The 15,828-nt window shown below is 53.0% G+C and overlaps 1 protein-coding gene across 1 annotated transcript in view; it reads left to right on the top strand.

Annotated features, from left to right (window-relative positions):
- The window catches only part of f8 (coagulation factor VIII, procoagulant component), a 128,476-nt gene that overhangs the window by 39,463 nt on the left and 73,185 nt on the right, over positions 1 to 15,828 (top strand). The window contains exon 10 of the mRNA XM_072505270.1: positions 2,520 to 2,731. Coding sequence (XP_072361371.1) covers positions 2,520 to 2,731 — 212 coding nt within the window. The remainder of the gene's footprint in view (positions 1 to 2,519; positions 2,732 to 15,828) is intronic.

Here is a 15,828-nt window from a genome sequence, read left to right as displayed (position 1 = left end):
CTGGAACAGTTCCCAACGATAGATGTAAAATGTAGATCAATCCAGTTAGTATTTACAAGTCACAGCTCATACAGAAAGGATCATGCTACCAAAATAGTAGACAGGTTATACATATATAAATAGTGCTCTTTGCAAGTATAGAAACAATGGGGCGGGATTCTCCAGCTGCCAACGCCGAGATCGCGTTTGGAGATCGGCCGCAGAATACCCGTTTCCACCCAAATCGGGGGTGGCGCTGCTTTTGCGATGCTCCGCTCCCTCCAAAGCGGCGCATGCGCAGTGTACACGCTGTATCGATGGCCTCAGGACCTTGCGGAGGCCCACCCCTGATGCGCCGTCCCCAACCGTCCGAGATACTGACGGTGTTGATCGCGTGTGCTATCATCCCATCGGAAACTCGGCGTGGCAGCTGCGGACTCAGTCCAGCACCGCCACGTCGGGGGGAGGGCTGATCCGCAGGCAGGGGAGACTTTGTCAGCAACTGGGGGCACTGTTCGGGGATAGTGCAGGGCTCGCGAAGCAGCCAAAAAGGGGGGGGGCACTGTTTTGCAGGCCGGGTCCGCAAGCGGCCGGAGCCATGTTGCATGGAAATTCTCCGAGCCATATCGGCAGCTAGAGCCGGGTGCTGTACACTGCTCGGCTGCTAGCTCTCAGCCAAACGAAGGATCGGTTGCCGTTTTGTGCCGAATTTTCGGTCGTAAAACGCCACCTTTCCCACGCCAGCATGAGGACATAGCTTCAGAATCGTAGAATCCAGCCCAATGTGTTTTTCACAATTATGTTGGACATACTCTCTCCATTAATTAGACCTTTATTTGTATAGAAGCTTGTGCGGTGGTCTGTATTAGGGGTCATGTGGGACCTGTGAAGCCGAGATGCTATTGGCTGACAGATCCCGGGTCCTGGTTGGATCTGCCGACTTCTGGCTCCGCCCTGAAGGCGGAGTATAAGAACCCGAGCTTCTCCCCGCAGCTTCATTCTTTTGCTGAGCTGCTGGGGACAAGCATCGCTTAATAAAGCCTGGATCAACTTCATCACTTCTCATCTCTCGTAAGTCATTGTGCGCTACAGCTTGTTTCTCTGGCCTGCACCACAAGTAGCAGAAAGTGTGGTTATGATCTGTTCCTAAGCCTCAACCAGTGTTATTATTATTTTCTCTTTTCACGGGCGAAATTCTCTGGTATTGGCGCGACGTCTGCCGACCGGCGCCAAAAACGGCGCAAATCAGTCCGGCATCGCGCCGCCCCAAAGGTGCGGAATCCTCCACCCCTTGACTGGCTGAGCCCTCACCTTGAGGGGCTAGACCCGCGCCGGACTGATTTCCGCCCCACCAGCTGGCGGGAAATGACATTGCAGGGCGGCGCATGCGCGGGAGCGTCAGAGGCCGCTCACGGCATCCCCGCGCATGCGCTGTGGAGGGAGTCTCTTCCGCCTCCCCCATGGAGGAGACCGTGGCGAAGGCGGAAGGAAAAGAGTGCCCCCACGGCACAGGCCCGCCCGCGGATCGGTGGGCCCCGATCGCTGGCCAGGCCACCATGGGGCCCCCCCCGGGGCTAGGTCGCCCCACGCCCCCCCCCAGGACCCCGGAGCCCACCCGCGCCGCCTTGTCCCGCCGGTAAGAGACATGGTTTAATCCACGCCGGCGGTACAGGCATTATAACAGTGGGACTTCGGCCCAACCAGGCCGGAGAATCGCCGGGGGGGGCCCGCCAACCGGCGCGGCGCGATTCCCGCCCCCGCCGAATCTCCGGTGCCGGAGAATTCAGCAACCGGCGGGGGCGAGATTCCTGCCAGCCTCCGGCGATTCTCCGACCCGGCGGGGGGTTGGAGAATCTCGCCCCTCATCTCAATCAACATTACCAAAAAATGTATTGAGCCTTCATTTCATTGTTGCTGATGAAATCTTGGTGCACAATATAGGTGCTACATTTACCTACCTAACAGCAGTCATTTTACTTCAAAGTAATTCATTGTATATGAAAGCTTTGAGATGTTTGAGGCACATATAACTTACAATATCAATGTAGGTCTTTTTTTTCAGTTAAAGGCTAGGATTTACATGTGAAGCAAATTAGATGAGTCTCCTTGGAGTTAACCTATTTGTTGTATTAATTACGCAGTTCTGGTGAATATCAGGATTTTACATTTTTTGTCGTGGATTAAATTGCCATGTTGATTTTGAACACAGTTTTTGGTGAGTTCTCCTCATCATTATTTTTTTTAATGTCATAACCCAGATTGAAACTACATTAAGAATAAAAATGCTACTCCTAAAGAGATATAGATTTCAACTACTACAATATGTAATGGTGACCAGAACTGCTCCATCCTCCACAGCAACCACATTTCATCAACACCTGAAGGTGTTTTGCTGGACAATATCCTCATTGGAATGTTTTCAGATTAGATGATTTTGACAGTTAGATTCACAAATGACATGAACGATGAAAGCTATTTTTAGATGTCCTCCAATTATTGGGCCAATTCTGCATGCATGTCTGTTTGGGTTCTCTCTACAGATCACAATATAAGAAATCTCATTGTTCAGCCCAATAAAACAGTCACTTACTTCTGGAGTGTGACTGAAAGCGATGGACCTACTGCCTCTGACTTGGGCTGCCTGACTCGATTTTACTTCAGCAATGTGGATAAGGATCGTGATATTGCCTCAGGACTCATCGGGCCTCTGCTGATATGTGCAAAGGACATGCTGGATATCAATGCACGAATGGTGAGTAGAAGACTTGTGTCAATGATTCAAGATTATTCAGCATGCCATCTGGAGTTTTGTTTGGTATTTGATGGTGTTTTCCAACTCATAGTTTTGATAACTATGGGAAAATGGCAGAGTAGCTGGACACTGACACTATGAAATAAGCTTGTTGGACTAATTTCATTCATTGTTTTCGTTGGAAAGACAGAGGTTGAGGAGGGACCTGGTTGAGGTCTACAAAATTATGAGATATATGGACAGGGTGGATAGCAACAAGCTTTTTCCAAGAGTGGGGGTGTCAATTACAAGGGGTCACGATTTCAAGGTTTAAGGGAGTTGTGCGTGGAAAGTTTTTACGCAGAGGGTGGTGGGTGCCTGGAACGCTTTGCCAGCGGAGGTGGTAGAGGAGGGCACAATAGCATCATTTAAGATGCATCTAGACAGATATGTGAACGGGCGGGGAACAGAGGGAAGTAGATCCTTGGAAAATAGGTGACAGGTTTAGATAAAGGGTCTGGATCGGCGCAGGCTGGGAGGGCCGAAGGGCCTGTTCCTGTGCTGTAATTTTCTTTGTTCTATATCAAATACGTGTGTAGATATACTAACCTATAGTTTACTAAATGGTAGAATAGTCAGAGAGTGTTGGCCAGTTGGCACAGCACCTGAACTGAATACTGGTTGAATGGTGGCACGGTAGCACAGTGGTTAGCACTGTTCTTCACAGCGCCAACGTCAGGTTCGATTCCCGTTTGGGTCACTGTCTGTGTTGTTGTGTTGGGCGCACTGGATCCGTGGAACACATACAGGTCACCAACACTTGAAATAGTGCAACACTATTTTATTGCGTTATTAACAGTTTAACATACTCTCACTGTGGGTTAACACGATACTAGCTTTAACTAAAGACCTTTGCCTTATCCTAACCAGTCGATGCACTCAGCTCATGGTGAATGTCTGTGCTGCAGGCTGTGAGCTCTGTCCTACTAGGAAGCTGCAGCTCGAATGAGCGGGAACTCTGATGCCCCCCCTGTCTTTATAGTGCATGTGCTCTAACTGGTGATTGGCTGCGGTGTTGTGTGTGTTGATTGGTCCCACTGTGTGTCCATCAATGTGTGTATCTGCACCATGATATACTGGTGTATATTATGACATCCCCCTTTTATAAAAGAATGTACAGGTGTGGCAATAAATAGTGTATTGGGAGAATGTCCCTAACTACGTGTGCGTGAAAGACGTATTTACAGGACTATGTACATGAGAACTAAGCTATTTACATGGGAAGGTGCCTGGTGCAGAAAAACAGTATGCAACAAGAATAACGAGATGAGCACTATATGCAAACCATGTAAACGATCAAACGGAAGACCAGAACAATTCAGAAAGTCTATAAGTCCACAAAGTTCACAAATTAAGTCGCTGAGGTGGGCGACGAATTCTGGTTGACCGCCTCAAGGGTGGGTCGGGAGCCGCCGGCTGAGGAGCGGGCTGGACTGCGTCAGAGTGAGGAGGATGCAGAGTGACAGGGATCGAGTGACAGGGATCTCTGCATAGTCCATGGCAGGGTCAGCAGGAGGGCGAGGTGAGCATGGAACGAGACGAAGGGCGCGTCGATTGCTGCGCAGAATGGAGCCATCCGGTAGATGAACCAGGAACGAGCGGGGGCCACCTGCCGAAGGACAACAGCAGTTGCAGACCAGCCACCATCCGGAAGATGGATACGGACGTTGTCATCTGGAGCCGGAGCAGGGAGATCAGCTGCACTGGAGTCATGAGCTGCCTTGTGCTGTGCATGAGACAGCTGCATCCGTCGAAGGGCCGGAACGTGGTCGAGGTCTGGGACATGAATGGACGGCACCGTCGTCCTCAGGGTACGACCCATGAGCAATTGGGCTGGCAACACGCCAGTGGACAGTGGGGCGGAGCGATAGGCCAGCAAGGCGAGGTAGAAATCAGACCTAGCATCGGCAGCCTTGCAGAGGAGCCGTTTGACGAGATGGACTTCCTTCTCCGCTTTGCCGTTGGATTGGGTGTACAGGGGATTGGATGTCACTTGGGCAAAATTGTACCGCCTGGCAAAGTTGGACCATTCCTAGCTTGCGAAGCAGGGGCCATTGTCCGACATAACCGTGAGTGGGATGCCGTGTCAGCAAAGGTGTCCTTATAGACACGGATGACTGCAGACGATGTGATATCGTGCAAACGTATCACCTCCAGGTAATTTGAAAAGTAGTCCACGATCAGGACATAGTCTCTACCCAGCGCGTGGAACAGGTCGATGCCCACCTTGGTCCAAGGTGACCAACTCATGGGGCTGCAGGGTCTCATGTGGTTGGGCCGGCTGGAAGCGCTGACAAGTGGGGCAGTTCAGCTCTGTGTTGGCTATGTCCTCATTAATGCCGGGCCAGTACACTGCCTCACGGGCCCATCAGCGGCACTTTTCCACGCCAAGATGGCCCTCGTGTAGTTGTTCCAGGACAAGCTGGCGCATGCTATGCGGGATGACAATGCGGTCCAGTTTCAGAAGAACCCCGTCTACTACCGCCAGATCATCTCTGACATTATAGAACTGAGGGCATTGGCCCTTGAGCCACCCGTCTGTTAGGTGGTGCATGACACGCTGCAGCAAAGGGTCAGCCGCCGCCTCGCGGCAAATTTGGTCATGGCGTGCATCCGTGGCAGGTAGATTGGAGGCCACGAAGGCCACATGGGCGTCAACCTGGCAGACGAATCCCGCTGGGTCACATGGAGTGTTGACTGCCCTGGAGTGAGCATCAGCAATGATGAGGTCTTTGCCTCGGGTGTATACCAGCTGGAAGTCATAATGCCGGAGCTTGAGAAGAATACGCTGGAGGCGAGGCGTCATGTCGTTCAAGTCTTTCTGTATTACATTGACCAGCGGGCGATGGTCAGTCTCGACGGTGAATTGAAGAAGTCCGTACACATAATCGTGAAACTTAACCACACCGGTCAGAAGGCCCAGGCACTCCTTTTCTATCTGCGTGTAGTGCTGCTCCTGGGGTTCATGGCGCCTGACGCATATGCAACGGGGGCCCATGATGAGGCCTCATCGCTTTGCAGGAGCACTGCCCCAATGCAACGGGGGCCCATGATGAGGCCTCATCGCTTTGCAGGAGCACTGCCCCAATGCCGAATTGGCTGGCATCGGTCGAAAGTTTGGTCTCTTTTGCTGGATCAAAGAAAGCGAAGACCGGGGCCGTGGTGAGTTTGGTTTTGAGTTCTCCCCATTCGCGCTCGTGGGCAGGGAGCCATTGGAAGTCTGTCGTCTTCCTGGCCTGAGAGCCGTGGTATGAGAGGCAAGGTAAGGGATGAACTTCCCTAAAAAGTTGACCATGCCCAGAAATCGGAGGACCGCCTTCTTGTCCTCTGGCGTTTTCATGGCTGTGATAGCAGCCACCTTGTCCACATCCGTCCGCACACCCAACTTGGAGATGTGGTCCCCGAGGAACTTGAGTTCCGTCTGACCAAAAGAGCATTTGGCCCTGTTGAGGCGGAGGCCCTGCTCACGTATACGTTTGAATATGCGCTGGAGGCAACTGACATGCTCCTGCGGGGTGGTGGACCAAATGATTATGTCGTCGACATAGACGCGAACACCTTCAATGCCTTCCATCATTTGTTCCATAATCCTATGGAACACTTCTGAAGCAGATATGATCCCAAACGGCATCCTGTTGTAACAATATCTGCCAAAGTGGGTATTAAATGTACACAGTTTCCTGCTGGATTTGTCAAGCTGGATTTGCCAGAATCCTTTTGAGACGTCGAGTTCGGTGAAGAGCTTGGCGCGAGCCATCTCACATGTGATCTCTTCGCGCTGCGAATTGGATAATGCTCCCTCATGATATTGCAATTTAGATCCTTGGGATCAATGCAAATTCTCAATTCGCCGGAAGGCTTTTTTACACATACCATGGAACTGACCCAGTCGGTCGGTTCCGTGACTTTGGAAATCACTCCTTGGTCCTGGAGGTCCTGCAGCTGCTGCTTGAGGCGGTCCTTGAGGGGTGCTGGGACACTGCGAGGTGTGTGTCTCCAGCGTGTCTTTGCTCGGATACGAGAACACGGCCTGCGCCTCAACCGCGCCAAGTGTTCTTTTGGCCAAACTGAGCTAAAGTTTCTGGGGGACCACATATCCCGGTCAGGAGTGCGTCCGGATGCAGACAAAGTGAGCGTCATTACAGCCATGCCGCAGCCGGCAGACAAGAGGGCAGTGCTACGCTTTCGCGGGATGGTCAACTTCCTGGGGAAGTTCATTCCAACCTTGCCTCCCACACAATGGCTCTTCGCCACCTAGTGAAGAAGACCACAGAGTTCCAGTGGCTGCCCGCACACCAGAAGGAATGGGAGGAGCTCAAGATTAAGCTCACCACAGCCCCGGTATTGGCGTTCTTTGACACCTCTCGAGATACGAAGATCTCGACTGATGCCAGCCAGCCCAGCATTGGGGCGGTACTCCTGCAACGGGACGACACTGCATTATGGGTCCCGGTCGCCTATGCCTCGCGGGCCATGACCCCCACAGAACAGCGCTATGTGCAGATCGAGAAGGAGTGCCTGGGTTTGTTAACCGGCATAGATAATTTGCACAACTACGTGTAAGGTCTCCCTCAGTTCACCATGGAAACTGACCATCGTCCCCTGGTCAGCATCAGACAAAAGGACCTGAATGAGATGACCCCTCGCCTCCAGCGCATTCTGCTCAAGCTCCGGAGGTACGACTTCCAACTAGTCTACACCCTGGGCAAGGACCTCATCATCGCGGATGCTCTGTCCAGAGCAGTGAGCACACCGCCCGATTCAGAGGGGTTCGTATGTCAGGTCGAAGTGCATGTGGCCTTCACATCGGCCAATCTGCCAGCTAACGATTCAAGTCTGCCCCGTATTTGCCGGGAGACTTGCGGTTGACCCCCTTCTACAAAGTGTGATGCGCCACATGACGGGAGGGTGGCTCAAAGGACAGTGCCCACAATTCTACAATGTCCGGGGCGACTTGGCCATCATTGACGGTGTCCTCCTAAAGTTGGACCGGATTGTGATTCCACACAGCATGCACAGGTTGGTCCTCGAACAATTACACGAAGGCCATCTCGGGGTTGAGAAGTGCAGGCGGAGGGCCCGAGAGGCGGTATACTGGCCGGGCATCAGCGACGACATCGCCAACATGGTGCTCAACTGCCCCACCTGCCAAAGGTTTCAGCCGGTGCAACCCCCTCAGATGCTTCAGCCCCATGAGTTGGTAACGTCCCCCTGGGCGAAGGTGGGTGTGGACCTTTTTCATGTGGTCGGCAGGGACTACGTCATCATTATAGATTACTTTTCGAATTATCCAGAGGTCATACGCCTGCACGATTTGACATCGTCCGCTGTCATCAGGGCATGCAAAGACACCTTCGCTCGCCACGGCATTCCGCTTCCTGTCATGACGGACAATGGGCCCTGTATTGCAAGCCAAGAATGGTCTTCTTTTGCTGCTTCGTATGGCTTCACACACGTGACATCCAGCCCTCTGCATCCCCAGTCAAATGGCAATGTGGAAAAGGGAGTCCATATCGTCAAGCGGCTCCTCTGCAAGGCTGCTGCTGCCGGATCGGATTTCTGCTTAGCGCTGCTGGCCTATCACTCGGCCCCACTGTCCACAGGCCTCTCACCAGCCCAGCTGTTGATGGGTCGTGCCCTCAGGACCACTGTGCCATCCATTCTTGTTCCTACACCCGACCATGCTCCAGTACTGCAAAGGATGCGACAGCAGCGTGCTCAGCAGAAGGTGGCACATGACACGCGGGCAACTGACCTTCCTGCCTTGGCGCCTGGAGACAACGTCCGCATCCATCTACCAGAGGGTGGCTGGTCAGCAACTGCCATAGTTCTCCCAACGCGTGGCTCCCCGCACGTTCCTGGTTCGCATGCCTGATGGCTCCATTCGCCGGCGTAATCGCCGGGCTCTTCGCCTGCTTCCGTGCTCACTACGTGATCATACACCGGTGCCACGCCCTCCTGTTGTTCCTGATGTCGACTTTGTGGAGCTTCCTGCCACCATGCATATTCCCCTGTCGCCTGTGGCCAGGCCCGTTCCTCAGCCGGTGGATCCTGACCCACCTTTGATGCGGTCAACCCGAATTCGTAGCCCTACTAGGCTGGACTTATAAGCCTGTTTGAACATTGGACTCACTAAAGTGTTATGCCACAATGTTAATATGTTTCTCTTTTTGTCGTTACAGGAGTTTGTTTTTGATGTTTGATGATTACACTTGTTTTGTTTATGGTACAACCTCGTTGCTATGTTGCACCTGACACCTTCCTATGTATATAGTTTAGCCGCATGTACATGTTGTAGATATTGCACACACACATTCAGCTGCACTCAGTACACATTTATATTTATTACCACATAGGCACATATTCTTGTAAAAAAGGGGGGATGCCATGATATTCAGATAAACATCATGGTGCAAACACTCAGACACACTGATGGACAGATCAACGGACCAATCAACACACACGCAACATCACAGCCAATCACAAGCAAGAGCACACGCACTATAAAACGGGGAACACCACAGTTCCCGCTCATTCCAGCAGGAGACAGCTCAGGGCACAGAGCTCACAGCAAGCCACTCAGACATACACCATGTGCTGAGTGCCTCTCTAAGATAGTGTTAGGGCTGGGTCCACAGGTTAAAGGGTAAAGAACGAACCACAGTCATAAGTTTACAGATGTTGGTATTGATAGTAATAAAACAGAGTTGTACCATCTGCAACCATGTTGGTTCGTCTGTATAGCGGAACACCCAACACGACATTGGTGTCCTGAAAGGCAGACGTGTCATCAAGAGAGAGAGAGTAAACTCTCTGAACTAGGTTCAACAGCTTGCATGCCTGCACGCCGAGCAGGGAGGCTTTCGAGGAGCCCACAATTTCAAAAGGGAGGATGGCTTTGCGTGACCTGTGCGTCACTTCAAGTTGGCACGAGCCGCTGGCATCAATGGCATTGCCATTGTAATCCAATAGCTGGCAGACTGATGGAAGGATGGCTGGTTTGACACGAAGGCTTTGGAAGTCAGACCGCGCAATGAGATTGGCGGAGGCACCAGTGTCCAGGCGGAATCGTATTTGGGACCGGTTGACCGTCAGGGTGACACACCACTCATCGTCTGGATCGATGCTGCATACCGACAGCGGCTGGTGTCTTTGCTTCGGGGACACCCTGTTTTCTGTCACAATACCGACTCAAAAAGGCGCCTTCAGGTCCTCGGCGTCACTGCTGTGTGGGAGGTCCGCACCGGACTCGGTGACCGTGGGTTGAATTGCCCGGACATTCCTGCAAGGCTGGCTGAAGCGATATGAATTGGCAGGCTGAGCTGCTCGGCATAAGGCAGCATAGTGGCCAAGTCTGCCACATCTTAGGCATTGTCGAGATTTGGCAGGGCATTGCAGTTTTAAATGGGCGGAACCACAGTTGCCGCACGTCGTAGCGTCAGCACGTTGCTGCGCCACCGCGCATGCAGGGTGCGGTCATGTGTGGTGCGCACAAGCGCGGGAGTCCGTGAAAAGCGCGCAAAATGGCCGCCCTCATCCAGGCTGAGGCCCTGGAGTTGCTCAATTGCTTGGACCCGTTCCGCCTCGTGGGGACCTTGCCGCGCCATTTCAGCCGCTTGGATGTGGGAATACCGACTCATGGCGTTTTCGTGTAAGACACAGGTCTCAATGGCGGTCGCTATGGTGAGCTGCTTTACTTTGAGAAGCTGCTGTCATAGGGGGTCCGACTGAACACCAAAAACGATCTGGTCGCGTATCATGGATTCGGAGGTGGGCCCGTGGCTGCAAGTCTGCGCAAGGATGCGGAGGTGAGTGAGAAAGGACTGGAAAGGTTCATCCTTACCCTGCAAACGCTGTTGGAACACGTAGCGCTCAAAACTTTCATTCACCTCTACGCTGCAGTGAGTGTCAAACTTGAGGAGGACCGTCTTGAACTTTATCTTCATCATCCGCAAAGGTGAAAGAATTGAAAATGTGGATGGCATGGTCTCCAGCTGTGGATAGGAGGAGAGCAATCTTCCTGGTGTCCGAGGCGTCCTCCCTGTCTGTGGCCTCAAGGAAGAGCTGGAAGCGCTGTTTGAATATCTTCCAGTTGGCCCCTAGGTTGCCGGCGATGCGGAGCAGCGGCGGCGGGCAGATGTTGTCCATGTTGCAGGATGACAGAATGCTGGCGGAAGGCAGTTCACTTGCAGATAGGTCTAAGAAGTGCTAATATCCCTCAACTCCTGGTATCATGTTGTGTTGGGCGCACTTGATCCGTGGAACACATACAGGTGACCAACACTTGAAATAGTGCAACACTATTTTATTGAGTTATTAATAGTTTAACATACTCTCACTGTGGGTTAAAACAATACTAGCTTTAATTAAAGACCTTTGCCTTGTCCTAACCAGTTGATGCACTCAGCACATGGTGAATGTCTGTGCTGCAGGCTGTAAGCTCTGTCCTACTAGGAAGCTGCAGCTCAAATGAGCGGGAACTCTGATGCCCCCTGTCTTTATAGTGCCTGTGCTCTAACTGGTGATTGGCTGCGGTGTTGTGTGTGTTGATTGGTCCCACTGCGTGTCCATCAGTGTGTGTGTCTGCACCATGATATACTGGTATATATTATGACATGTGTCCGTGCGGAGTCTGCACATTCTCCCCATGTCTGCGTGAGTTTCCTCTGGGTGCTCCAATTTCCTCCCACAATCCAAAGATGTGCAGGTTAGGTGAATTGGACATTCTGAATTCTCCCTCTGTGTACCTGAACAGGCGCCAGAATGTGGCGACTAGGCGATTTTCACAATAACTTCATTGCGGTGTTAATACAAACCTACTTGTGACAATAATAAAGATTATTAGGTTGGAGTGTGAGGTACACTCAGGACACTCCTGCATAACCTGCCTGTTTCTTTTTGACTGTCTGATGTTCAACCATTTCCTCTCTCCCTTCATACTCTTAAGCTGCAGAATGACCACATCTATTACATGCTATTCACAAATCTCTCAACCTCATGGATGCTCCCCAGTGATGCCAGCTGCTGCTGAAACTCTGAAACATGGAGCTTAAGCTGCTGCAACCGATGACACTACCTGACCATGTGGTTATCTCGGACACATGAAGCGTCCTGGAGTTACCACGGGGCACAGGAGGTTCACTCGAGAGATTGTTGCTGCCCTGCCATTCCTCTTTCTAGTAGATCATAAATGTTGCCACGACAAATACATCTTACTACTTAAAAAGCTACTCACTTCTCTTCTGTTGCTATCACTTAGATACAGGGCTGGATTCTCCCTCCCCACCCGCCGCAAGAACACCATGGGCGAGGCGCCGACAATGGAAAAATCAATTGACCTCGGGCGGGATTCTCCGGTTGCCGGGCGAACGCAGCCAGAGAATCCCGCCCATAGGGAAGCTAACTAAAGGCTTTATTTAAAGCTTATTTTTTTAATTAAAAGTTTTAATTTCCCAGCTGCTTAAATGAACCCTCCAACTTTGGAGAAAGGGAAACTTCGAGGCAAGAGAGGAAAAATGAAAGCACCAGATACAAAAATCATAGTTTCATACTAATATATTTCTTGCAGGCCTAGAAGTGGACAAACAAACTGCAACATGGAGCTCTAAAATATATGCCAAGAAATGTTAGGTTTTGTATGTCTAGCTAGCAATGCCATCATGGGATGTGACATTGCTAACGAGACCCAGCAACAGTGAAGGAACAACGATATATTTCCAAGTGAAGAGTATTCCATCACGCTCCTGACTTGTGCGTGGTGGATGGTGGACAGACTTTGGAGAATCAGGAGGTGCGGTACTCACCACAGGATTCCCAGCCTCTAATCTGCTCTTGTAGCCATAGTATTGATATGGCTAGTCCAGTTCAGTTTCTGATTAATGGTAACCCCCAGGATGTTGATTGTGGGAATTCAGCGATGGTAATATCCATTGAATTTCAAAGGGTGATGGTTAGTGCTGTGTCCACAGAGTCTGAGGAGGAGGGGGAGGCCCTAAATGAATATTTTGCTTCAGTATTCACTAGAGAGTGGAACCTTGTTTCTTGTGAGAACAACGTTCAGCAGAAGGAGGATGTGTTAGAAATTTTGAAAAGCATCAGGATAGATAAGTCCCCTGGGCCAAACGGAAGCAAGGGAGGAAATTGTTGCACCGTTGGCGATTATCTTTGCGTCCTCACTCTCCACTAAAGCAGTACCGGATGATTGGAGGGAAGCGAATGTTGTTCCCCTGTTCAGGAAAGGGAATAGGAAAATCCCTGGGAATCACAGACCAGTCAGTCTTACGTCTGTGGTGAGCAAAATACTGGAAAGGATTCTGAGAGAAAGGATTTATGTTTATTTAGAAAAACATAGTTTGATTAAAGATAGTCAACATGGCTTTGTGAGAGACAGGTCATGCCTCACAAGCCTCTTTGAATTCTTTGAGGATGTGACGAGACACATTGATGAAGATCAGGCAGTGAATGCGATGTATATGGATTTCAGTAAGGCATTTGTTAAGGTTCCCCAAGTTAGGCTCATTCCGAAAGTCAGGGGCATGCAATACAGGGAAATTTGGCTGTCTGGATACAGAATTGGCTGACCGAAAGAGAACAACAAGAGGCAGTGGATGGAAAGTATTCTGCCTGGAGGTCGGTACCAGTGGTGTCCCACGGGGATCCATTCTGGGACCTCTGCTCTTTGTGGTTTTTATAAATGACTTGGATGAGGAAGTGGAAGGATGGATTAGTAAGTTTGCCGATAACATGAAAATCGCTTATTCTCACGAGTAGGCTTCAATGAAGTTATTGTGAAAAGCCCCTAGTCGCCACATTCCGGCGCCTGTTCGGGGTGACTGTTACGGGAATTGAACAGTGTTGCTGGCCTGCCTTGGTCTGCTTTCAAAGCCAGCGATTAAACCCTGTGCTCAACAAAATAGTTGGTGGAGTTGTAGATAGTGTTGAGGGCTGTTGCAGGTTACAACAGGACATTGACAGAATGCAGAGCTGGGCTGAGAAGTGGCAGATGGAGTTCAACCTTGATAACTGTGAAGTGATTAATTTTGGAAGGTCGAATTTGAATGCTGAATCCAGGGTTAAAGGCAGGGGGCGTCATTCTCCGACCCCCTGCCGGGTCGGAGAATGGCCGTTGGCCGCCGTGAATCCCGCCCCCGCCCCCGCCGAAGTCTCTGAAGGGAGAAAGGTCGGCGGGGCGTTAATGGCGCCGCTGCCGCGGAGAATGTCACGGGTCTGCGCAAGGCAGCCGATTTTCGGCCTGCCGATATTCTCCCTTCCGGATGGGCCGAAGTCCCGTCGACGTGATGACCGTTCACATCGACGTGAATCAAACCTCCTTTTCATCGGCGTGACCCGGTGCTCCAGGCTCACGCCGACCAGCGAGGAGGTGAGTGACGGCCTGGGGGGTTGGCTCTGGGCAGGAAATGGCGTGGCCGCAGACTGATTGCATGAGGAGAGGTGTGTCTCGGCTTGTGTGTGTGTGTGTGCGGCGGGGGGGGGGGTGGTTAGAGTAGGCTGGGCTCCGGGGGAGTGCCGGGAGGGGGTCCGTGCCGGGGTGGAGGTTGGGGAGGGGGTCCGTGCCGGGGTGGAGGTTGGGGGGGGGTCCGTGCTGGGGTGGAGGTTGGGGAGGGGGTCCATGCTGGGGTGGAGGTTGGGGATTGGGGGGGCTGTCCATGCTGGGGTGGAGGTTGGGGGTTGGGGGGGCTGTCCATGCTGGGGTGGAGGTTGGGGGTTGGGGGGGTTCCGTGCTGGGGTGGAGGTTGGGGAGGGGGTCCGTGTGGGGGTGGAGGTTGGGGAGGGGGTCCGTGCCGGGGTGGAGGTTGGGGAGGGGGGCCGTGCCGGGGTGGAGGTTGGGGAGGGGGTCCGTGCTGGGTTGGGGGTTGGGGGGGGTCCGTGTCGGGGTGGAGGTTGGGGAGGGGGTCCGTGCCGGGGTGGAGGTTGGGGGGGGGTCCGTGCTGGGGTGGAGGTTGGGGGGGGGGTCCGTGCCGAGGAGGGTGATGGGAGGGCAAATGAGTTGGTCCACCTGGCCGGGTGCCAGCCTCCAACAGTTGGACCCATGCGGTCCATGCCACCTGGCTGGGGGGAGGAGGGGATATGGGCAATGATGACATGTCGTCGTTCCCCTCCCCCCCACCAGGCCGTCATGTTTTCAGATCATCCAGCGATGTTGGCCGCCGTGGTGGCAGCCGCTCATGTCTATGTTGCCCTGGATGAGGAGGAGGAGGAGGAGCATGCCAGAGAGGCGGCGCAGGCTGCCACAGAGGGGCAGGCGGCAGCTGCCCAGGCTGGAGGGACACCTGAGCGACAGGACGAGGAGGGGGAGGAGGACGTCGCGGCCCCACGGCAACGGAGGCACCCGAGGGCGCCCCGTGTGTACCGGCCCCGGCAGTCATACCAGGACCTCACGGACCGGGAATGCAGGAGGAGACTCCGGATGAGGCGGGAAACCGTGGCACACATCTGCCACCTGCTGGCACACCTGTCACCGCGTGGCACTGGCTGGGGACACCCTCTCCCCGTGTCCGTCAAGGTTACGGTGGCCCTGAACTTTTATGCAACGGGGTCATTCCAGGCACCGAGTGGGGACCTGTCCGGCATATCGCAGACATCGGTGCACCGGTGCATCCGGGCAGTGACAGATGCCCTTTATGCCATGGCGCACCGCTACATCCGCTTCCCCATGGACCGGGCCAGCCAAGATGCCCGGGCCGTGGGCTTCTCTGCCGTTGCCGGGTTCCCCATGGTCCAGGGCGCGATCGATGGGATGCACGTCGCCGTGCGGCCACCTGCAGATAACAGGGCCGTGTTCACTAATAGGAAGGGGACCTATTCGATGAACGTACAGGTGGTCTGCGACCCCCGCATGATGATCCTGCACGTCTGCGCCCGTCACCCAGGCAGTGTACACGACTCATTCCTGTTGTCGCGGTCATCCATCCCCGGCATGTACAAGGGACGCCATCCCCGGCTGAGGGGCTGGTTGCTGGGCGACAGGGGCTACCCATTGCGATCGTGGCTGATGATGCCTATACGGAGGCCACGCAATGAGGCGGAGAACCGCTACA

This window comes from Scyliorhinus torazame, chromosome 5, assembly GCF_047496885.1.
Source record: "Scyliorhinus torazame isolate Kashiwa2021f chromosome 5, sScyTor2.1, whole genome shotgun sequence".
Taxonomy (NCBI): Eukaryota; Metazoa; Chordata; class Chondrichthyes; order Carcharhiniformes; family Scyliorhinidae; genus Scyliorhinus; species Scyliorhinus torazame.
This window is presented reverse-complemented; position numbering and strand designations above follow the sequence as displayed.